At 34.8% G+C, this 25,597-nt stretch overlaps 1 protein-coding gene across 4 annotated transcripts in view; it reads left to right on the plus strand.

Moving 5' to 3' along the window:
• The window catches only part of LOC106092708 (dynamin), a 39,482-nt gene that overhangs the window by 8,251 nt on the left and 5,634 nt on the right, over positions 1–25,597 (plus strand). Inside the window, exons 3-16 of one of the 4 annotated variants that reach the window (XM_013259646.2) lie at positions 4,423–4,496; positions 4,575–5,331; positions 5,392–5,508; positions 5,572–5,800; positions 5,872–6,029; positions 6,108–6,214; positions 10,403–10,596; positions 10,664–10,783; positions 11,679–11,690; positions 14,750–14,953; positions 15,015–15,108; positions 15,180–15,316; positions 15,378–15,520; positions 21,682–21,828. In XM_013259646.2, the coding sequence (XP_013115100.1) occupies positions 4,423–4,496; positions 4,575–5,331; positions 5,392–5,508; positions 5,572–5,800; positions 5,872–6,029; positions 6,108–6,214; positions 10,403–10,596; positions 10,664–10,783; positions 11,679–11,690; positions 14,750–14,953; positions 15,015–15,108; positions 15,180–15,316; positions 15,378–15,520; positions 21,682–21,828 (2,493 nt within the window). Of the gene's footprint in view, positions 1–4,422; positions 4,497–4,574; positions 5,332–5,391; positions 5,509–5,571; positions 5,801–5,871; positions 6,030–6,107; positions 6,215–10,402; positions 10,597–10,663; positions 10,784–11,678; positions 11,691–14,749; positions 14,954–15,014; positions 15,109–15,179; positions 15,317–15,377; positions 15,525–21,681; positions 21,829–25,597 lie in introns of those variants that run through there. The other 3 variants (XM_059366952.1, XM_059366953.1, XM_059366954.1) reach the window with 3 other exon arrangements.

The following is a 25,597-nucleotide window of genomic DNA, read 5'->3' on the forward strand; positions in this document are numbered from 1 at the left end:
AGGCAATTTTTATAATATTTTGATTACTTTCGTAGGCTTGGAAGTCTTTTCTACATCCCACTACAACAGAAATAATTTTTTTTAATCTTATTTCTTTAATTAAATTAAAACAGTTTTATTGCCACTTTTCTGTGCTTAGTTTTTTCACTTCTTTTATCATCATTCATACTTCTATTTTTTCGAACAAAGCGATTCAAAGACCAAATAAGAAAACAATCAATGGCAATAAAAATATAATATTTATTATGAACTTATATTTGTATAAGACCCCTTAGAATATCATTTAATTTGGATGTTGATATACCAACAATATGAGGTGGCAGCACTCCTATTATTTTAAACACAGCTGTACATCAAAACATATCTACATAGATTTGTTAAGGAATATATATGTACATCTATCTAGTTATCAAGTATATGTATTGTATGTAGTTGTCGATATTACTTTTTTTAAGCAAAATTTTAAAATTAACGACAAAATTGCAAACATGTACCAAAAAGTTAGTTCAGCGAATAATAAAGCTGACTTCTATGGCAGTTTTATCTAGAGCAATGAAATAAATATATTTTAATTGAAAAATTAAACAAAATTGGCATTAAGTGTTGTCCGTTAATGTTTGCCACTTTATTGATTAAAAAGAAGAAGATTTTTATATCTCGAAGCTTTCTTCAGAAATTAGCATTTTATTATCTTTTTAGGGTGGGGACACTTCACCCTGAATGCGGATATCGAATTCGTGGCATTGTAGCCTATGACGCTGAACGCGTTCGAATCCTGGCTGGAACATCGGACAAATGGGGTTTATCCTCTCTTAATGTTGGCGACATTTGCGAGGTACAATGCCATGCATGGTCATTTAAAAAATTTTCCCCAAAGAGATGTCGCACTGCGGACGCCGCTCGGACTCGGCTATGAAAAAGGTCCTTAACATTGAGTTTAAACTTGAATCGGACTGTACTCATTGATAGGTGAGAAGTTTGCCCCTGTTCCTTAGTGGAATGTTTATGGGCCAAATTTGCAATTTACAAGTCATACAAATCACATTTTTTTTTATTGAAACGAACGTCCAATATGTCTGTTTGGGGGAGTTTTTGGTTGGGTCGGCCCTATTGGTACTTAGACTCAAATTTTAATACCATATTCGTATTCTACTTTCCAATACCTTTCATTTGATACCTATATTGTCCCGATCGATCCACTTTTGATTTTGGGTAGTGTTTTTGACATAAGGGAGAGGGTCCGTCTTCCTTCCGACACCGAAAAATTATATAGCCTATATGTTTCCAACCTACACAATCTGTGAAAATTTCAAGGTAATCGGTTAGCCGCTTTTGAGTCTATACGGAACAAACAAACAAACCGGCAAAAAAACAAACACAAATTGAATTTTATATATAAGATGGTTGCCAAATTAAGGCTTTAGAGAAAAGCATTCACAAATTGGCAAGTGTTTATCGGTAATTTTTTATATTACTTTGATTTGAGACGACAAATTACGCAAAATTTTGTGTTTTCTGGAAAGATTTGTTGTTGTTTTAAAATATTATGTAAATTTTTATTGATAAATTTGAGATTTTTTCACCTATTTATATCGATAAAATGGGCGTTGCCATATGGCAGCACCAGGGCTGTTATGGTGTAGTATTTTTATACCTTCCACCAAAGGATAATCTGTCTCCAAAAGCATTCTAACTTGTAAACGGACCAAATCGGTCTAAGTTTAGATATAGCTTCCGAACTTTCAATTTAACTTCTTGAGTCCTAGAAGGGGCAAATTAAGCCCGATAAAGCTGAAATTTTGCTCAATGGTAATTTTGGTTCAAATCGGTCGTTAATCTGATATACATAGCTCCTATATAAACCAATATCTGGATTTGCCTTCTTGCCATAGAGGGCGCTAGTTTTAACCGATTTTGCAGAAAGTTGCACGATGACTTCGGTCAATAATCTGACATAACTCCAATATTAACGCCTCTCACACATTGGCTTCAGGAGCCCATAGACGGCGTTATTATTATGCAAATTTGAAGAAAGCGACTATGTTAAATTGTTCAAAATATCCAGTTTCCACTAAATTTTATATATTTTAATTCCTTCTTCAATAAAATGATGCTCCATTTTATTGAAGAAGGATATCTGAAATTTACTTCAACAAAAAACCTGTACCTTTACAACCTTGGTGTTGCCATATGGCAACATGGATTAAAGCGCAATATTTCTAGAATCCTAAAATCGTGTTTCCCGTATGCATATGCGGACGATGTTCAGATAGTGTTTGTATGTAACCGTCGCTCTTTGAACGTTCTCCCATCGAAGATTGATTTGGCCTTGCCTTCCTTGGATTCATGGATGTCTGCGAATCGTCTGTCTGTGAATGCGGCAAAGACTAAGGCTCTTTTCTTCGGAACGAATGATACTCCAAGCGTGAGGCTGGTATATAATGGCGATGAAATAGGATTTGCCCATAATATTCAGTGCTTGGGTATACTTTTGGATGATAAATTGTCATTCGATTTGCACATTGATAATGTTGTCGTCAAGATATTACCACGATATATTAAAAAACGACTGGTTCATGCTCTTATTATGCCACATCTCCTGTACTGCCTTGAGGTATTTTCTGGCACCACTGCATGTAATATATTGAAGATTAAACTTGCTTTAAATAGAGTAGTACGCTACATTTTTTCTTGCAGGTTATTCGATCATATTTCCCCGTTTGTTGAAAGTTTTCTTGGTTGTTCCTTTAATGATTTTGTTAAATGTTGAAATCTGATTATGTTCTACAAAATCTTTGAATCCCCTGATCCAATATTTCTGGTGAATATGTTCTCAATCTACTCGAGTTAATCAAATACTCATACCAAGAGTTCTACCCCATATGGATGGGATGTTTTCTAGAAAAGTAGCACGTCAATTTAATTTACTACCTAACGTATTGCGGGTTTTCAATTATGCCAATGATACTTATCGAAAAAAACTTCTTCGACACTTTGATGAGATACAACAGGATTTTTTTCTGTTTTTTTTTCTTTTTTTCATTATCGTTACTTTCATAAAAAAAATAAATAAAAAAAAATAATAATAATAAATCATAATAATAAATCATAATAATAATTATAAAATTTAATAATTCCTTGTCGAAAAAAAGTAGATTTGATAGAAATTTACACAATCGTTGTTGAAATTTGTAAATTTTATGGAAATTTACACACTGCAAATTATCTTATAATTTAGCTTAAGTTACCTATTTTTATATTTCATATAATTTATTTAAGAAGTTTTGTGTTTGTGCTCTTATAGGGCTTTAAAATTACAAAATTCAGAAAATAAAAAAAATAAAAAATATTCTGCCCAAAATGTCAGGGTGATTCCGGTTAAAACTGTAAAAGAATCCCCATGGCTATGCGAAAAGTTATTCATACGTGATAATTCAGGTTGGAACTAAGAAAAAACAGCAAAGGCTGCTAGAATGGCAACTGCCTTCTGTAGTGCGGCCGAATCGCAAATGTATTTCTAGGGAAAAATGAAAATAAATAAAATAATAATAAATAAATTAAAAATCACTCGATTTTATTTCGTAAGAACCCTAGTGAATTTATGCACTAGTTATATTGTTATGACTTCAAACATCCGAATGGCCCTATATTCTGATAAAGTCCTTTCTTCCGATTTGTCCAAGTAACAAAAAAATTTAACTCTATGAATAGTTTCACATTGCATGCATTCATACATATGTATGTACAGGTTATTTCCGGTTAATTCTAGATCAAATAAAAAAATACGATAATATTCGAATAGATAAAATTGTGACAGCAATAATTAATGTGTTAGATATACCTAAGCCAAATAAAAAAAAAACAAACGTTAGAGGTTACATTTTATAATGCCATTTGTCACAATTTGCTTTTCATTATTAGGAGAATGTAAATGTGAAGAAATTAGCATACAAGTTTACATCCAGAGGTGTAGTTAATTGCAACGCATCTTCTTAGGTGCGTAACCTTTTTGCATACATTTGGGCAACAAGTTTTTAATTATTTGGTTTGAATTATAGCTGGACTACTTCGCTGCTACTTATCTTATCTATAAATACATAATTAGTAAAGAAAAAAGTAAAATGTCATTTTTCCTTTAGACAATAACAAATGCTTTAGATACCTAGCTGCTCTATGTATGATTATAAAAAATAAAAGACAAATGTATACAGTCTTACTTTCTTGGTAACTTTCGTTTTCGCGGTAAGTTATTTTACGTTATGCATAAACTCATAATTAAATGTGGTCAACCCAGAATAATCCTTAATTCAAGTTTTACCCCAAGGCATTGATTATTAATTGAAAGTAGTTGAATTACATACATCTGCTTTATTCTTTTGCTTATTAATTTTGTTTTTGTAAATTTGATTTCTTTTTTAACAGAGATTTTTTGCCTCGAGGTTCGGGTATTGTTACCAGGCGTCCCTTGATTTTACAATTGATTAACGGCATTACGGGTAAGTTGTTTCTTTTTAATTTCTTAATTCAATTGCATTCATTTCTATTTGTGTGTGTGTGTTTTTTTTTTTTTGCAGAATATGGAGAATTTTTACATTGTAAAGGTAAAAAATTCACAAGTTTCGATGAAGTACGCAAAGAGATTGAAGATGAAACCGATCGTGTTACTGGCAGTAACAAGGGTATTTCAAATATTCCCATTAATCTGCGTGTGCATTCGCCACATGTCCTCAATTTGACATTGATCGATTTGCCTGGTTTGACCAAAGTGGCCATTGGTGATCAACCCGCTGATATTGAGCAACAGATCCGCAACATGATCCTACAGTTCATACGGAAAGAGACATGTTTGATATTGGCTGTTACTCCAGCCAATACAGATTTGGCCAATTCGGACGCTTTGAAATTGGCCAAAGAGGTCGATCCTCAGGGTATACGTACCATTGGTGTCATAACAAAACTCGATTTGATGGACGAGGGCACAGATGCGCGTGATATTCTGGAGAATAAACTTTTGCCCCTACGTCGTGGCTATATTGGTGTGGTGAATCGTTCCCAAAAAGACATTGATGGGCGCAAAGACATCCATATGGCGCTGGCTGCTGAACGAAAATTCTTCTTAAGTCATCCATCTTATCGGCATATTGCCGATCGTTTGGGAACACCCTATTTGCAGCGTGTACTAAACCAGCAACTGACAAACCACATTCGAGATACATTACCTGGGCTCAGGGATAAATTGCAAAAACAAATGTTGGCCTTGGAAAAGGATGTGCAGGAGTTTAAACATTTCCAACCCGGAGATACTAGTATTAAAACAAAAGCTATGCTACAGTAAGTTGCAAAAAAGCCCACTGCGATATTCGATATGCTTATTGGTATTGTTAATTTTAGAATGATTCAACAATTACAATCGGACTTTGAACGTACCATTGAAGGATCGGGCTCAGCTTTGGTGAATACCAATGAATTATCGGGAGGTGCTAAGATAAATCGTATATTCCATGAGCGGTAATATTAAAAAAAAAACCATAGGCGACAAACAATTGTATTGTTTTTCCATTTCACCTATAGTCTACGCTTTGAAATTGTAAAGATGGCATGTGACGAAAAGGAGTTGCGGCGAGAAATTTCATTTGCTATTCGCAACATCCATGGTATTCGCGTGGGCCTGTTCACACCTGACATGGCTTTTGAGGCCATCGTGAAACGTCAAATTGCACAATTAAAAGAACCCGTCATCAAATGTGTCGATCTAGTCGTGCAGGAATTGTCCGCCGTTGTGCGTTTATGCACGGATAAAGTAAGTGCATCGATATCAATTTCCGTATATCTTTGGTAATGCAATGTTTTTTTTTTTTTTTTTGATTTAAGATGTCACGTTATCCTCGTTTAAGAGAAGAAACCGAACGTATTATCACCACTCACATACGAGAACGTGAACAATTGTGCAAAGAACAGATATTGTTGCTTATTGACTTCGAATTAGCTTACATGAATACCAATCATGAAGATTTCATTGGTTTTGCCAAGTATGTAACACATACACCTTTTTTTGGTCTATTGCAACTCGTGTAAAACAATGTGTCTCGCTTCTTTCTCTTTTAAAGTGCCCAAAACAAATCTGAAAATGCTAATAAAACTGGTACACGTCAACTTGGCAACCAAGTGATTCGCAAGGGTCACATGGTTATACAAAACCTGGGAATCATGAAAGGTTTGTATCAGATGAATTTTTACTTACTCCTACAGACCATATATGTATGTATTTATAACACGCTGTTCCTTTTAGGGCCTTATGATATCACAGTTTTTTTACCTCAATTGTTTTCGTGAATTTAGTTTAAAATTTTCTAATGAGTTTCTTTACTTTGTGCATGCACAGTTTTTGTTGAGTCAACTAAAAAAATGTTTAGTTCTGTTGTAATCACTTTATGTATGATTTTCCTTTCATTTCGTCCCGTATTGTTTCACGAAATTTTTCGTTTTTTATTCATCTTTTGTAGCTTTGATGTATTATTTACCTCGCGCTCTTGGTTCGTATTAAAAATACGCTCTCTTAAATATTTTTATTTGAATCTTTGTTAGTTTTAACATTTATATGTTATACTTAATTGGTTGATCATTGCATTTGTACACAGTATTTTGTTCATTTTATTACATATTATGTTTTGACTTCACCAGCATGCTGCTATTGTGTGTTGTGTATGTTTCCTTATTTTTTTTTTACTTTCCTCGTGTTCTTGATTTATTCGAACTTTTTGTTTTTTTTTTGCAAAATGTATGGAGAAAATAATGCTGTATAAACATTCATCATTTTGAGAAAATTCAAAAAGTATTAATTTAGTTATATTGGAGGAGTAATACCAACACAATTTTTCGACATGCATTAACTTTTTTTCGACACACACAATTTTTTTTTAATAGTTTTCCTAGTGCTGACAAACTTTGCAATGTTCTGCATTGAGTCATTCATTGTCCTTGGTTTGTTTCCTTTCATTTACGCCTAATTGTAATAAATGTTATGTACTTTGCAGAGTATACAAGCCGATTATCGCTTTTTAAACTATTTGAACACATGCTATGGCTACTCATTCAGCATAATTCTTAAATGACTTAACAAAACTTTTTAGTCTATAATCTCTACCTTGCAAGAAACTATAGTTTATACATTTCTTTAATTCATAATTATGCGATTTCTATTTGGGAGGAGGTAATAATATTTGTATATTGAATACCACCATCTACTTTATGTGTAGAGGCTAATTCAATTTAAAAAAAAATATATCATATACAAGTTATAAAGACATAAATTCATACAAAAGGAGGAGGAGTGATTTTTTGTTGTTTATTAAAATGAAGCACGAAAACGTATTCAGTGGAGTGGAAAGCCTTATCAAAAAATAAAAAGCCTTTAAACGAAATTTATGCTTCTTAAAAATTCAATCCATCCATCAGGTGTATTATATATAAGTATTTTTTTCTGACTGAAACGCTTGTGCTTAAATAAGAAACAGAGTGTAAAAAGAATGAAATTGCCTCCAATTTTACATGATTTATATAATCTATTGAAATGAGTTTCATAAGCGATACATTATAACAATGAAAGAATTATTTATAGAAGGAAAAGGAAAAATTAATAATCAAAAGCTTCGATCTTCGCGAAACTCTTTTATACTTAAATTTGCAATAGGATATTTATGTAAATGGCACTATGCTAACAATTCTTGGATAGTGTGTGTTTGTTTTTTTAAACTTTCCTTACACTGAGGACGACACCATCTGATGCAGCGACCACTGCAGTGAGGTTAAGGGAGCTTTCTCATTGGTCATGTGTTATCCTTGATACAATATCCAATGTTCCAGGCAGTGTGAATTACACCCCACCTGAGCCGCTTTTTGATCAAAATTACTGTACCACTATTCCTGATAGAACCGATTGGAACTACGATATCCCTGGTAACAGAAGTTACATAGACTTTTATACGGATGGTTCCAAACTAAACGACTAGATGGGCTTTGGTATGTACTATAAAGAGCAAGAACTGGTCATATCGAAAAGGTTACCCGACCACTGCAGTATGTATCAAGCGGAGATCCTTGCACTTAAGGAAGTGGTGGAATGTCTAAGATATAATGTCATTACGACGATTGGCATAAATATCTTCTCAGATAGCCAGGCAGCCATAAAATCCCTGAAAAACGTATTTCTGAACACAAAAACCGCCCTCCACTGTCGCACATCTCTCAAAGAGATGGCTGAATAGTTCAAAATTGGCCTGTACTGGGTGCCGGCCACAGAGATATCCCAGGGAATTGTCAAGCGGACGAGCTTGCGAGACTAGGAACTACCCCTACACATTCCAGGAATACTGGAACCCGTGGGTATGCCTCTAGCGACATGTAAGCTAAGCTTTCAGGACCAGACCCGAAGGACAACGAATGATAGATGGTCGCAAAGAGGGGGATGTGAGCATACCAAACTTATGTGGCCTAACCTAGACTTGAAAAGGTCTACTGCTTTGCTGTCATTGGCTAGATCAGACGTCTCAGTCATTGTGTCCGTCATGACAGGTCACTGTCCATCGCAAAGCATGCTGACGGACTGAAGGTTGCCAGCAACGATTTTTGCAGAAGCTGTGAGGACATCGAAGAAGAAGCGACTATAGAACACCTTCTGTGTGTGTGTCCCGCACTCATTTCTTTGAGAACCTGTCTGATTTAGCGAATGTGAATATTCGCAAGTTATTGGGCTTTTTAAAGCGATCTGGATGGTTCAACGGTAGGAACTAGAAGGTATCTTCCTTCTTCTATTCCTGTGGTATCAAAATGGACGAAAACGTCTAAGTGAGTCTGATGGCAGACTGCCACTTAAACCTTACCTAACCTTACAAAAATATGGAAATTTCAAATATTCCATTTTAAACTTCATCTCTACCATCGTTGTATGTGGAGTCGATGTAGTCAAGTCGACATCGCGAAATTATGGAAGCGTTTAAACGAATTATTCCATCTGCTTGAAGTTTTCCAGGTGTTGCTCATTGGGGATTGTAAACGGACATGCCAGTTTTTTATGTTTAGTTTCATCTCCCCGAAAAGGTTGAATATTCCCAACATAACGCAATGCTCCTATTAGTCCTCTAAAATTCTAAATTTTTATTTTATTTAATTGGGTAAAATTAGGAATGCGGTAAACTATTGAGTCCTTCTTGTCATAAATTCAATCCTAAATAATTCACGTTTATTTTTTGTAAATAACGCCTTCTAATGTTACTAAGCATATGCAATGCCAATTTGTCCATGAACATTCCATTAGAATATGACATTGTCAAATTTGGCCCCCATAGCGCAGAGGTTAGCATTTCCGCCTGGCGGGAACATCAGAACAAATTTTGAGCGGTGGTTATCCCCTCCTATTGATGGCGACATTTGTGAGGTACGATGCAAATTTGCCCATGAACATTCCATTAAGGAAAAGAGGCAAACTTCTCACATATCAATGAGTGTTGTCCGAGCATGTCCGCCTGGCGAGAACATCAGAACAAATTTTAAGCGGTGGTTATCCCATCCTAATGCTGGTACCATGCAAATTTGCCCATGAACATTCCATTAAGGAACAGGGGCAAGCTTCTTACATATCAATGAGTGTTGTCCGATTTAAGTTTAAGCTCAATTATCAGAGGCCTTCTTTTTATAGTCGAGTCCGAACGACGTGCCGCAGTGCAATACCTCTTTGTGGAGAAGTTTTTTATGAGTTATTGCAAATGCAAATTTTGCCCATGAACATTCCACTAAGGAACAGCGGCAAACTTCTCACATATCAATGAGTGCAGTCCGATTCAAGTTTTTAAGCTCAATGATAAGGGGCCTCCTTTTTATAGCCGAGTCCGAAAGTCGTGCCGCAGTGCGACACCTCTTTGGAGAGAAGTTTTACATGGAAAAGTACCTCACAAATGTTGCCAGCATTTACGAGTTACTATGCCATGAAAACTCCCAATGTTAGGGCCCATCGTTGAGACTCGCAAAAAACAAATTTTGCAATGCTACTTGTTCCAGAAATGTTTATCGGTAGATGTTGTTTTTAGCTCTATACAATTTTAAATACAAATAAAAGGAAATATATCCCTATTCAATGTGATGTAATATCCCACGTCCCGATCTGGGATTTTTTCGCTCTACCTTTGTGTAGGCAACGTTACAGCAATTCTTTTCTCTTTATATTTGCTTATTAGGTTTTGATTTGCTTCATTTTTTTAAGTTACCAAGCACTACATTCTTAGAAATCATTGAATTATCAATATCCAGTCATACAAATATATAAAAATCTTGCATAACTTAATTCTTTATTAATATATTGAAGTTTTCCTTTTATCTTTTTCTTGGTTATCGTGAAATTTTATTTAAGGTGGTTCACGTCCATACTGGTTCGTATTGACTTCGGAAAGCATTTCCTGGTACAAAGATGAAGACGAAAAAGAAAAGAAATACATGTTGCCATTGGACGGTCTAAAATTGAGAGACATTGAACAAGGTTTCATGTCAATGTCAAGACGTGTAACATTTGCATTGTTCAGTCCAGACGGGCGAAATCTTTACAAGGTAACATAAACAAACATATTGTAATTGCATGTAATGAGACGTTTTGGGCCATAAACATCTATTTCAGGATTATAAACAACTTGAATTGTCTTGTGAAACAGTTGAAGATGTTGAATCATGGAAAGCATCTTTCTTGCGTGCCGGTGTGTATCCCGAAAAACAAGAAACTCAGGAAAATGGGGACGAGGTGGGTGTCGCTTTGTGTTGTTTACTTTGTTCTACAATGCTTAGATTTTTTGTTTGAAATTATGGCAAAAGATATTGGAATTGAATTCCAATACAATTGATATTTTGTGTTTATACATACATACACATACATACAATACATACATATAACTATGTATATTAAAAAGTTAATTATACAGCTAAACCTATTAAGTTTTACATATGTAAACCGCTTAACGTACCTCAGAACTTCTTCTTCGATGTTGTTTGAACCAAAAGTGTCTATCCCCTCAAAATAGTGTGTCGCTTAACGTTCGTGGATCTTCATTGGTTGCTTTCTCCTCCCCTTTGAAAAAACGCTTCACTATATTTCTGTTTTGTGTTACTATTTGCTATTTTTGTTTCTTTCTTTAGACGAGAATACTGTCGCCCTAGTAGCGTTAGAGATTTTTTTTGGAAAGAATATTTTCATAAATAAAACTTACTCATAATAATAATAATTTTTCCATAACTCACCAATTTACTATTTTACCATTATGATTGAAGGCAAATACTAGCTAGATTTTCTTAATTTACATTAAGCGAAAGGCTGTCGGAATAATTTTAATTTTATGTTCCCCTAAACATTGTTATTAAAACACACCCACATAATTGTTACAAATTTGGTTTGACTAATCAATCAATATGACATTCATAACCTCCAATAATTTTCACACTGACCTTAAGACACTGTGTCTAAGATAAAGCCTTTTTTTATTATGTATTCCTTGAATCAATTTTGAAATTAACGATTTTCCCGATATTTTTCTACTTTTTTTCTATTTAAAAAATCTTGGGATATTGTGTGTGCGTGTGTCCAACTATATGTTCCACTCAACCATCACCGCACACACACACACACCCACACACAAATACAGGAAGGACGAGAGGTTTGTTTAATTTGAATTGTTTTGTTCAATATCAGCATCTTCATTGGAGAGATCACATAATAGTTAATCCTGGTGAAAGAAAAACAAAATATTATTTCAAAACATAATGACTTTAGTTGTATTGGTTTTTCTTTAGAGGATGATATAATTGGTCTTAGTCATTGAGTGTCTCTTCACACATTGCGTTCACTTTTTGTAGTCTTTGGTTATTTCAGTTACTACTGCCATTTCCTATGTTTCCCATCACTTTGATTTAGCAAAACAATTCGTTAATGTATTTTTATTTCTTTTTATTTCATCACGGTTTAAAAAAACGATCTAACCAAAATCAAAACTGAAATATATACAATGATATCAATTTGTATATGACAAATGCGAAACAGGAGAAAGTATGTGTGGATTTTTTTTGTTGTATACTAAGTTTGATTTCGTTCTTTTTGGTTTCCATTTCCCTTACCCTGCTATACGATGTGAACACCAAGCATTCGCTTTTCAATACTTTGAATTATTTTTCTTTGATTGGTTTGTGTTCTATACTTTCGTTATGATTCGATTTTTGGTTAAAGGTGTGTTAACTGTGTTTTTTATTTGGCTCTCATTTTTTTTAACACGAAATTGCATTCTTTTTTAATTGTTTTTTTTTTTGTCTGTAAATTACTGCAACTCTGTTGATGTATTTCAAAATTAGAAGTATGAAATACATAAACTCTATGTATATACAAATATTCAATGTTATTTTAAATGAAATTGTTTTTTTCTGTTTTGATAAGCTTCAAAGTCAGGTTTTAAAATAAAGGCCTTCTCGTTAGCTTACCTGGTGAAATGGAAAAGCGTTGCAACAGCGCTGCGGACGGTTTTTGTACTTTGAACAGAATTATTGTGAAAATATCTGATATTGTAAACGGACCTCCCGCATACATGACAATTGCTGTAATACTTGGTTATTCTTGTAAAAAATCCAGAAGGCAGGCGATAGATCCACTATTAAGTATACCGATTAACTTCTTAAACGATCACTGGCAGTGATTTTTTCGAAAGATCTAGCAATATCTATCTGCAAAGACGGTTACCTTACAACTGCTGTAATACTTAGTTAGATCCATCATAAAGTATACCGATCAGCTTCTTAATAGTTGGAGAAAAGGATTGGCAACTTTGGTAAACGATCTGGCAATATCTGTGTTTGCACGTTTTTGTGGTCATGTACTTTGTTGGTCAAACTGCTGCCTTCACGATCCAGTCGGCTACATAGAGGGTTCTATCGATGTCAAGGAATATACAATGGTAGCATTTCTTGATATTGAAGGTTCTTTCAATAATGTAAAACCGACGTCAATCATGAAGGAGTTGAAGTTTCTAGGCATCAACTCTACCGTAAGAAAGTTTATTAATAAATAACTTACTTACTAAACGATGCATGATGGCAAGCTTGGGATCTGTGGATCTAAAAAGATGGGTCAGCAGAGGCACTCCTCAAGGAGGTGTACTGTCTCCTCTACTTTGGAATATAGCCAATAACAATATATTATTGTCTCTGGAAGAAAAAGGGCGTAAAAGTGGTCGCGTATGCTGATGACGTGGCAATTGCGGTTAGGGGAAAGTTTCCCAGCACTCTAAGAGATATACTTAAGGAAGCTCTACGTGCAACAGCAAAGTGGGCTACCGAAAGTGGTCTGGGTATAAATCCGTGCAAGACAGAAGTAGTTCTTTTTACCAGGAGATACAAGTTACCTACAGTGGAACCTGTCTCCTTAGATGGAGAGAATGTCCCATTTACAGAAAGCGCAAAATACCTGGGTGTTTTGCTGAACAGGAAATTGAACTTCAAATCCAACATTTTGGAAAGGGCAAGAAAGGCCACTCTTGCCCTATACACCTGCAAAAGAGCCATTGGCAAAAGTTGGGGATTTATACCGCATGTTATGCAATGGGTATATACTGCAGTTGTCAGACCTTTTATGCTAAAGGGTGATTTTTTTGAGGTTAGGATTTTCATGCATTAGTATTTGACAGATCACGTGGGATTTCAGACATGGTGTCAAAGAGAAAGATGCTCAGTATGCTTTGACATTTCATCATGAATAGACTTACTAACGAGCAACGCTTGCAAATCATTGAATTTTATTACCAAAATCAGTGTTCGGTTCGAAATGTGTTCAAATTTTGACAAATTTTGTTCAGCGATGAGGCTCATTTCTGGTTGAATGGCTACGTAAATAAGCAAAATTGCCGCATTTGGAGTGAAGAGCAACCAGAAGCCGTTCAAGAACTGCCCATGCATCCCGAAAAATGCACTGTTTGGTGTGGTTTGTACGCTGGTGGAATCATTGGACCGTATTTTTTCAAAGATGCTGTTGGACGCAACGTTACGGTGAATGAACACATTTCGAACCGAACACTGATTTTGGTAATAAAATTCAATGATTTGCAAGCAAAATTTAACTGCATTAAATTACATCTTCATTAGCTAATTTCAAAGATAAGAAGTTGTTGACAAATCTTCTAAATACCATGGGCGAAATAATTCAATTGGTTCACAATTGGACTGTAATGGAATGTCCTGCAAAATTCAAGCAATGATTTTTTGCAAAATAAAAGTGGACGAATAAACAAACAATTGACCTAAAATTAAATGCTTTGTACAGATTTTTTAATACGGCTAATTTCAAAACCACAACTTTGGGGCTTATATTAGAAAACAATATCCTAATGACTCTTAACTGTTTTTCCATAGGCAAGCAATAACAACAAACCAACTAACCTACTTCTACTTTGTATTTATGAAAAAGTTTTCTATCACAACTACTAATTGAATAAAAAATCTTATCTTTCAAATTCTATTTGTGTGCTCCTCTTTTCCACTACTAAAATTTGAAAACTTTAAACTTATTTTCTAAAATTATAATGTAACAAAATGAAAATATATTTTATTTTTTATTTTATTATTTTGGTTAATGCAATTTACGGTTGTTTTTGTTTACCCTTTAAATTAATGATTTGATCAACTTTCTTGGCTTCTATATTTATGTGAGTATTTTTAATTCCCCCAATTTGCGTAGCAGGCCAGTGTTGAGACATCAACCGATCCTCAGTTGGAACGTCAGGTGGAAACTATTCGCAATTTAGTAGATTCCTATATGAAGATTGTCACAAAGACTACAAGAGATATGGTACCTAAGTCCATAATGATGTTGATTATTAACAATACAAAAGATTTCATAAACGGTGAACTTTTGGCCCATCTGTATGCCTCAGGAGATCAAGTAAATATAATCCTTCAAATCTAAGAAAACTCCTTGTAACCAAAGTTGTTTGTATTTTCAGTCACAAATGATGGAAGAATCAGCCGAAGCTGCAAGCAAACGTGAAGAAATGTTGCGCATGTATCATGCTTGCAAAGATGCTCTGAGAATTATTGGTACGTTTTTAATGGCTATTGTTAGAAGCTTTTGTGTGTCATTTGTTTAATAATAAATTTAATCTGTTTAGGTGATGTTTCCATGGCCACTGTATCGGCTCCCTTGCCACCACCAGTGAAAAATGACTGGCTACCAAGTGGGTTGGATAATCCACGTTTATCTCCACCCAGCCCAGGTGGTCCCCGCAAACCAACACCAGTAGCTCAGGTAAGAATAATTAAATAATAAATTAAATAAGCATTAGTATTTAATTTTTGCTTCCTTTTAGCCTGCTGCCGGTGGCCGAGGTCCACCACCACCACCTGCTACTGGTCGACCAGCACCAGCAATACCAAACCGCCCAGGCGGCGGTGCTCCACCATTGCCAGGTGGCCGACCTGGCGGGGCTCTTCCACCACCACTATTACCATCGTAAGTACATTTTCTCTTCAATCTCTCTTGTGTTTTTATTTGTTTTTGCTTTTGTTTGTTATACTACTACTCCTCTGTTGTTTTGTTAATTTCTCTGTATTATATAATATTTTATTTAATGATTAACTTGTTATCGTCGGTTGGGACCTCTTTTTTAGTTACAAAATATTGGACAAACTAATTTAAATTAAAGCACACATTGCTATGTAATAATGTGATAATGCAAAAGTTCCTGTGGAAATTACGTATTCGATTGGTATAATAAAACACTCTTACAATTATTTCTTTTTTATTTTAATACTTCAATTTCTAACGGTTATAGTTTGTTTCCAGGTTATTCCTTCTTTATGTTTCAGGCAATATCAGCAATAAGTTTTTTTTTTTTTTTCGTGAAAAGTAATAGAATTGATAGGACCTCATGAATTTTCATCGGAAGCTTAATATGTATATTAGGCCGGGTTAGTTTGTATGAATGAAAAAAAAAGAAAAATCGTATAGCAAAAACGTAAACTGTATACTATCTAAGAAGTTTTTCCAAAAAAACCATGCATCTAAAATAAAATCCTAAACCGCGCCTCTCGACTTCAAAAATTTTTTTCCAGTCTTTTCGATATTCGATATTCTTATTCTTGTATCTTATTCTACAGGTCGCATTTGTTGACCGATTAACGTAAAATTTTGCACAAGTCACTTTTTTGGTTCAAGGTCGAACGCAGATAATTTTAAACAAAATCGGTTCAGATTTAGATATAGCTCCCATGAACATATTTCATCCGATATGGCCTTTTAAGTCATAATTTCAATCTTTACAAAATTTTGCACAATACGTTCTATTTGATGTTCCTACATGTGTGTATAATTTCGTCAAAATCGGTACAGATTTAGATATAACCCATATATATCTTTCATCCGATATGACATTTTTGGGCTCTAGTAGCCATAATATTTAATGTTCCAACATGGAAAAAACTTCTGAAGTCCATAGACGCGGGTTAGGATTTGAATTTTAGGTACATGGTTTCTTCGGAGAAACTGCTAGGTGTATGTAGCTTAGGTTTAGGCTATACGATTTTTAAAAAAAAATCTATCCGGCACATAAAAGAATTAAATACGTTAGAATGTTAGTCTATTTTCAAAACAAACTCAGACTATTTTGGTATATTGTGCTACCACAGTAGGCAGAGAGACCAGGCCTCTAGTGGGAATCAAACGCACGACCCCCGCACTGAAGACGCTACCAACTCGGCTACCGGGGTGACCTTAAATACATAAAGTTAGGAGGGATTGAAGAACACGTGACTAGCAATCGATTTTATCTCCGCAAACGTAAGAAGGACGTCGATCTCTATGTTCAGATTGATGTTATGATTTGTAGGGTTGCGTCGTTTGTTGAAAAAAAGTTGAAATGCGACCATAAACATTTCGCGCATTTTATTTCTTTATTTCAAGTGCAAAAAAATATTATCTGAAGACTTGAGTGGCAAACTATGGGAGAATGGAGGAACAAAATTGCATTTTATAAATGTATCCTGAGGTCATGCTTTCTCATATCAAGGGTAATAAATGTAATCCTCCCCAAAAATCTAGACCACAAGTCATTAGATATCCTGCACTGTCCAGCATTATTACACACCTACTTGGCGCAGTTATCAGCACCATACATATCCTGTTATCCCTTCCCTCGGCTCATAAGAAATACTCCTTTTGCAAGACTTATTTCTTATGAGCCGAACCTAAAGGCCTGGTTATGCTATCGTTAACATACCGTTAATGTAGGAAAACGTGTCAGCTGTTTTGTTTTGCATTATGAAAACGCATGCAAACGATTACCGAACGTCTGTCGACCGTAAACGGAAATTAGAATTCAGTAAAAACAAAAATTGATGTTCCGTTTTCGTGTCAGGTGATAAAATTTGAAGTTTGAAGAAGCCATGAAGCCCATCATGAAAAGGTGGCCAATCTGGCCTGTTGTGAAAAGTAAATATTTTGAAAAAAAGTGAGACATATGTGATAACAAGAAATTACAACAACGTAGGGGTAAGCGCCAATACGGCGCTGCCGTATCCGCTAATCCATGTTAGCACTATGTCGTGAAACAGCTCAGCTGAGAGCTACCGGGTGAGGCCTCAGCTACAATTGCAGCCGCGGGCAATCAGCGGTATCGAAGGGAGAGTAAGAGACCGGGCGGCAATGGCTCTTTCTTAAATACTGAGTGCCAGTTATACTCAATGTGACAAGGCAATCGATCTATTGGCGTCTTTTAATAAACAATGGCGGCGATCGATGACGGGAACGAGCTTGACGAGAATCGCTACCTCCACATACAAATGTGGCTACAACATCAGCAACAACAACTGATTTCGAAAACTGTAAATCCCTTCCCAGAATTTCTTTTGCATCTATTGTTTCGGCACATATCTCTCTGAAATGTTGTGTGTGTTGTAGTATAGCTCCAATCCAATCCCTGTCTCCTGAAACCGTCCTCAGTACGCCCTCCGCATCCATAGTGTCCAGAAGGGAAATTTGGCTGTATTCTGTCTCTCCGTGCCGTTCAGGGCGGTGACTGTCGACCCATCACCTCGTTGTTAAATGACCTCTCAGGCCGCCATCACATACTCCTTCAGTTGGAGAGACGTCTCAACTTCTCGCATTTTCTCCGACCTGCCCTTGAGTTATACCTGAAGTTCTTCAACGTCAGACCCTCTCTCACCTTCAAGTCTTTTTTTATTAAAAAAAATTGTTTTGTTTGCAATGTCAAATGCTCCGTTTTGTAATAAGCATAATTGCCTCTTTACATTTACGATACATTTGTTCTACATTTACACTACATTTACGAGAGCATAACCAGGCCTTAAAGCCTTAACGTTTTGTGACTCTCCACATAGATCTTGATCGTCAGACGGGGATGCCTTTCGTACTGCTAAATCGTCCTCAGAAGAACGAGGACACCTCTGCCCGAAACACACTGCCAACATCGAGGAGTCTATATAACTCTAATACCTAAGGTCTCAATAAAGACTGCTGGCCCGGTGCCTTAGTTCTTCTTGGACCCGTTCCTATAGACAAAATGTCCACCGGAGTGGGCCTACATTCAAAAACGTTGAAGTGCGCAGTGTATGCCGCTATGCTGAAATAGGGAATCTAGAGAACACCCCACCCCTTCGCGTCTCTCCCAAGGCGACGAATTTGTATTTCTAACCCTGGCTGATGATGCGGGTGTTGATAGCGTATATCTGAGACCTTTAACCCAGGGGATTAAACGTCCACATACTTGTTTGCCGTTTGTCTGGTGCCATATTTACCTACTTCCTTATTTACTATATGAAATCTTTCGCATAAAGAATCAATATTTCAAAAACGTTCCCCAGGTGCTTTACATGCATATCACAATAGTTATATAAAAAATTATTTTTAAAAATATTTTCCAAATTTTCAATATAATATCAATAATCAAACAATAAAAATAATGTTGGTATTACAAGTTCATATCGTGATGCTTTTTCTCTTTACATTTTCTCTCTTTCTTTTCGTCCTTTCTTGCTTTTTCATCTCTTACCCCTTACACACACTGTGCAAATTTAATATTGCCGCTTTGTAAATACACTAAAATGTAACAATGAAACGAGCAGACGACGTTAAAAACCGATCTCTTCTCCCGCTAACAGCAAAAACTAAAAGACAACGCTAAGATGCAACAATAATATGAAAAACAAAACAAAACAAAAATAGCGCAGCGCATTAATCATTTGAGCCGCATTAGGAACTAATCTGAGGATGATATAGAAATACCTTAACTCCATAATATCCATACATATGTATTTTAAACACGATCCAAATTAAGAAAATAACAGTTCTCCCCTTTCCATGAACAAGCAAAAAGAAAGAAACCAAACAACCAACCAGAAAAACAATTCGTTTATTGTAAACAAAAAACAAATTGATGAAAGTATATACCTTAGCAAAAGTTGAAATAAAGTAAAATAATTACATATATGTTGTTATAATGAAACAGAATAAATCAATGCTTAAATATATTAGCAGTTTTAAAAAGAGATTCTATGATATGGTAAAATATTTTATCCTTTCCTCCTTTTAGACCAATAATTTACAAGCCAGAAAAAGCTAATCATTTTTTTTTCGATTATTTTTTTTTTGTTGATTTTACAAGACTTATCTATCAATTCCAATTGATTGATTTTTTGTATTTCTCAGTAAACAACTTACGCATTATTATTATAACTAGTTTTTTTGCCAATTTAGTGCATTTATTATTTTTTGGTTTTGTGCGTTAACATTTTTAGATTTTATATATTTTTTTTGCTTTCTCGATTTACTTAAAAAAGATGTTTTAAAAAAGGGGTTTCAAACCAAACGATATGTTTTCTTTGTAGTATGTTAATAAAAAACACAAGTTACTTAACACATTTATTTCTTCAACCTTGCAATAAGAGGTGACTACTTGCATAAAAGTTTTGGCAATATATCTACCAATAATGTGAGAATATAATGTAGTATTGTTACTGGTCGCTTATATTCTAGTAACAGTTTTTTTTTACAATTTCTGAGCTACATATAAACATTTCGCAGAAACTCATATCTGCTAAAATCAAAATGAATATCATTATGAATCCATTTCCAGTTCATTATTTTCCTTCTAGACTCAGTTTGGTTTAAATTGCTGAATATTGTACATTAGGTGTATAATTGCCACTGGAAGCCACGTTTATGAAATACCGTTTACCCAGAAAGCTAGACACAGGAACCTCGTTTCCAGGAATCAAAAATTAGCACGGGTTATTAATGTTAGGTACGCGAATTAATTGAATATCAAAATAAAATAGAGCCTATTTCCTACGACGTTTATAAGCCTAACCGCTTATACATACAGACTAACATTTAAATATACTAAATTTTTGTGTTGATAGTAATTTATACCCATTCCGTTCATATGTTTATAAATATTTCATTAGCGAAATGTCTTACATTGGATAGTTGAAGAAGCCTAATATACCCAATACGCATAACATTATTCATGACATAATTACCAGGTAGTGTACCGTAAACAGTTGAGTAAAATTTTTTCTCGCGAATTGCACTATCTGTCAGCGAGTTTTTGTTGTGTGTGTATTACAGTTAAGAACCATAACACACATAAACAACGAAAAATTGCGCGAGCTAGAAACATACATAAAATAAGAGTTGCACTAATCACTGATGTTGACAGATAGTGTACTCAATATTTTGTTATTGGGCAACTGCCACTACCTGTACCTAAGAAGGAGAAGAGCAAGACCCATGGATAAGTATACCGATCGGCTTAGAATCACTTCCTGATTCGATTTATCTATGTCCCTTTGTCTGTCCATGTATTCTTGTGATCAAGGTACAGGTCGCATTTATTGTCTGAATGTCTTAAAATTTTGCACATGTCACTTCTCTGGCCCAAGGACGAACGCTATTGATTTTGAAAAAAATCGGTTCAGATTTAGATATAGCTCCCATAAATACCTTTCACCCGATATGGCTTTTTAAGGCTGTAGAAGCCACAATTTTGGTTCGATCTTTACAAAATTTGGCACGGGGTGTTTTATTTAAGGTCTACATATGTGTGCAAAGTTTTACAAAAATAGGTCCAGATTTAGATATAGCCCCCATATATATCTTTCCTCCGATATAGAGTTTTAAGCCTGCAGAAGCTACAATTTTGGAACGATTTTAAAAAAATGTACGTGGTGTTGTGATTGACGTTGTCACATGTATGAAAAATTTCGTCAAAATCGGTCTAGATTTAGATATAACTCCCATATATATCTGATATGGAATTTTCAGACTGTAGAAGCCCCAATTTTTTTTTTGAAAATAATAATAATGAATAGATAACACCTTTAAAGTTTATTACATTTTCATATATTAAAAGAACAGAAAGGATTCAAATTTACATGGTAGGAGATAAATTCTTATTGCTATATATTATTGCCATTTTTTTATATGCAAAGTCACCTCTTGAAAATGTTGACCTCCTTATATGTTCTAAATGCCCATATTTGCTTCTTGTGTCTATTTTCAAATGTCCGTTTTCCTCCACCTCGTCAAAATCAAACAAATGTCCTTGAACTGAACAACACTGAAAATGTTGAACAAAATCATCCGCAAATGAGCAGACGTGTTACCGGAGCCGTTGGTAGTGCTATAACACAACAGACTGGCGCCAATCGTTATATTCCCGAAAGTATGCGTGGCCAGGTTAATCAGGCCGTCGGTCAAGCTGCCGTGAATGAATTGTCGAATGTTTTCGCCCAACGTTTCAAGTAAACAATTAAAAAAAAAAAAACAGAATTTGTTTAAAAAGTTATTTCATAGAATTAGACTAAACAAACAATGCAACGTGTTGTTAATTCTCTCTGCTCTATATTTCTCAAATATGCAAATTATACTGCAACGCAACAAAATGACAAACAAAAACTCACATTACATACTATACACTGCATACTCTTTCGTTTTGCAAGTAGAACAAAGAGCATTGAAGGAGCATTACTGAAAGCTCCTTTTGTCTTCATAATGTTTGTGTTTGTAACTAACTGAATATTGCAAATGTTTGCAGAACTCATATAATGTTTGACCCTCGCGACCCTTTACATACGCGTATGTTTGTTCATAATTGTCTACTAAGAAACATGTCCTTTGTTTATGATATGTCTAAATCCCTATTCTTATTATTTAACTTTCTATTTTGTATAAATATTTTAACGATACAAAACATGTTTATTTGTTTCCATTCCCCGTTTTCATTTCATTTCATCTCATTATTATTATTTTTAGTTTTGAAAAGCTTTCCTAATTTTTGTTTTGTATATATTTATATTTTTTTTCAATAAGATGTAGGTTTTTACACGAAAACACATTGCCAAAATTTACTCAACTTTACTTTCTTTGCTTGTACAACAAAATAACAAAAATTGAGAATATGTTTTGCCAAAAAGCTACTCTTTTCCAATGTCCAAAAGAGGCGTATAATACCAATGGCTTTTAAGCATTTCTCTTGACACAAATTTTAAGATCGACATATCCTGAGAATAATCTTCGTTATTGCAATTCGTTTTCCCTTTCCTCTTCCTTTGATAGAAAAAGTTTTATCTGTTAATCCCTTAAGTTATGGAAATTACGAAAAACAAATATTTAGGGAAATTTTTCTTAATTAAATAAATATGTATCTAGATATCACTAAAAATCATTATTATGCATATGCTGTGGTTATGCTGCGATGATATACATATATGTATACATGAATTGACTAAAATCTACATACATACCTACGTATTGGAGCAAAATACTTAAAAATTTCATTGTTGCTAATGTGTTTTTGTGTAGTTTTAAAAAATCTCAGTATATAATTATAAAAAAAATAATATTTGACGAAGAATATTTTAAACTTACACCTCGTACACACACACACACACACCCACACATACCTACACACATTATAATGACACAGTGACCATTAAGAAAAAAAATGTCGTGTTAGTTGTTGTTTAATATTTTTAATACAAAAACCCAAAAACTGAAAGTGTGCTAATCTTATGTAAAGTGTAAAAGAAGATAATGAGGTATGAGATTATGAAATAATTTAAATTTGCTATTATTTTTGTATATTTTCGAGGCCTTTCGATGAACCCTTGTGAATGATATTAAGTTTGCTTTTTCGCGTACACTCATCGCGTAGATACGACATCAAGTGGCTTACCAGGAAACGAATAAGTCGAGAAATGGATAACTAAATAGCTTTTATTTATTTTTTGTTTTGTTTTTGTCTTCAACAAACGATCTTTCGCTCGCTAGTGTTTTAAATTATAATTAGTTACCGTAGCAGGATAGTATCGAATTTATTTGAACTAGCACATAAAGGTGTCCCTTGTATGTGTTTATGCTTTCCCCCCATCCATCTATTGTAATTAATTGTGAAATATAACATTTCCATAGGAATTACTATATACTTTTCTCTACATTCCGCGAGATTATGTCCAAAAATTTAAAAAAAAAAAAATAAAAGATATGTGAACATAGTATGTTAATTGCTGTTATTGTATTTATTTACTTATATTACTGTGTACTAAATATTGAATATTGCGCCGAGGAAAGACATGCCGCCGGATCCGCCGCCCAATTCCAAGACACATAAATGAACCAAACACATTCCTTTGTATAAAGAATACAGATTCTTTCTACTCTATTACCAAAACTCGAAAAGGCATTCCTGAAGAACAACATAGCATCGGGGGGCAAAAGGTTACAAAATCGTTTGACAGACAAGTAAACGAAATACGTTTATGATGACTTTACTATGAAGCAAGTTCCAATTAAAACTTGCGGCATTTTTGAGTTTTCAAAATTTTACTTGCAGCAATCCACAGTTTGAAGAAAAAATAATCGCATGGCGTGAGTCGTGATTAAAAAGGAGAGCTGTAATAACCATTTTCTCTTTGACAATTCGATTTAATTTTAAATAAAAAAAAAATAGTTTCTATTAATTTTTAGCTCTGCATTCCATAAAGTTCCTTAACTGAGGTTATATGATGGTACGCGTCTTACAACCTCAATCGCTATCAGCTTCACTCAGGGAACTTAGATTCATTGTTTCGACCCCGAAAAAGATTCAATAAGCGCTGAAAAACACAGACGAAATTTACGTCAATACAATACCAGACATTAGAATGAAGAAGATAAGGAGCCAACATGCTTGACAACAAAGGGGGCCAGGCGGGCTGGAGAAGTTCCCTCCAGTCTGCCATTTCAAGCACCTATTGTAGTGAAAAATGGCGAAAGGACTAATTTAGACTGGAAAAAAGTCTTCGTTTAGCCGTAAACATGCACCTACTCCCACAATTTTATGTAGTGCCATATTAGGTACTCAACCGTCTGTAATGCGTAAGACCGCCATGCCCAGCCCCGCGTGTCGTCAAAGTCCTGAAATTGCAATTTCTTGTCAGGACCCCTTTCAGTATTGAGAGCGGTAGATCCACTCTACGAGAGGTCCCTTGAAGATACCAAGTTACCTCATGTTGGTGAATAGCACAAACATTATCTTTCGGGGGTTAACGTGAAGCCCATTGGCCAATCATGGCAGCATACCATATACACTCTGAACGGCCACACACTAAGGTGAAAACGGCATCGTCGTAGCCCACAAACGTTAACCCCTTTTCAAATGACCTGAAAATCCCACACATATCCAAGAGCCTCAAAAAGGGATACAAAAACCGTCCTTGTGGTAATTGAGCTCTAGTCACAAAAATCCTATTTAAGTATTTTGCTATTGGAACGCTAATTATCCAACATCGTATGAACTCAATTCAGGAGGAAAACTCATGTCTACCACACCAAAGAGTCATGCATTTGACACATGTGATTTGTTATAATCGAGACACACGTGTATGAAGTTGGAATCAGTCCCAGCTCAATTGAAATTGAACCAGAACTACCCTGGTCTACAGTGAAATGTTAAAGGCATTCACTTGGTAGCTATTTTACCGCTACAATAACCTATTGAAAACTATTTAAACCTGCCGTCTTGATGGTTTTGTGGCCATTTGGGATTCTGATAAATTTAAAATTTGTTTTTCTTGCTCAAAAATTAATAAACTTCTTTCTTCTTGCTCTGATTGGTCGAAGCTAATTTGCCGAAAACTTTAAATGTCACGGCGAAACGAATTTTCTTCGCCCTGTTTACAAATTTTGACATATCAAATTCCCATAAACGATGCTTTGTTGTAGCAATTCGCCGATGTGGCCACCTTAAAAATACGCCTTGCTACCACCATATGTTTATTACTTTTGAATTAAACAAATCGTAATATAGTAGGATCGTTATTAAAAGGTTTACCGTTGATTGCCAAATGTTATATCGGCTTTTGGGTCCCACTTCCCCCGTGTTACGTTTGTCATGTCTTCATAATGCCTTCCACAATAATGTAAAAGGATACAATAAACAAATGGAACACACCAACAAAGAAACAAACAAACAAAAATTACATACACAAAAATGAAGTTAATTACTAACCTAGTTAAAGAAATTTGAGTTTA

Source organism: Stomoxys calcitrans, chromosome 4 (genome assembly GCF_963082655.1).
Source record: "Stomoxys calcitrans chromosome 4, idStoCalc2.1, whole genome shotgun sequence".
In the NCBI taxonomy this organism is placed as follows: domain Eukaryota; kingdom Metazoa; phylum Arthropoda; class Insecta; order Diptera; family Muscidae; genus Stomoxys; species Stomoxys calcitrans.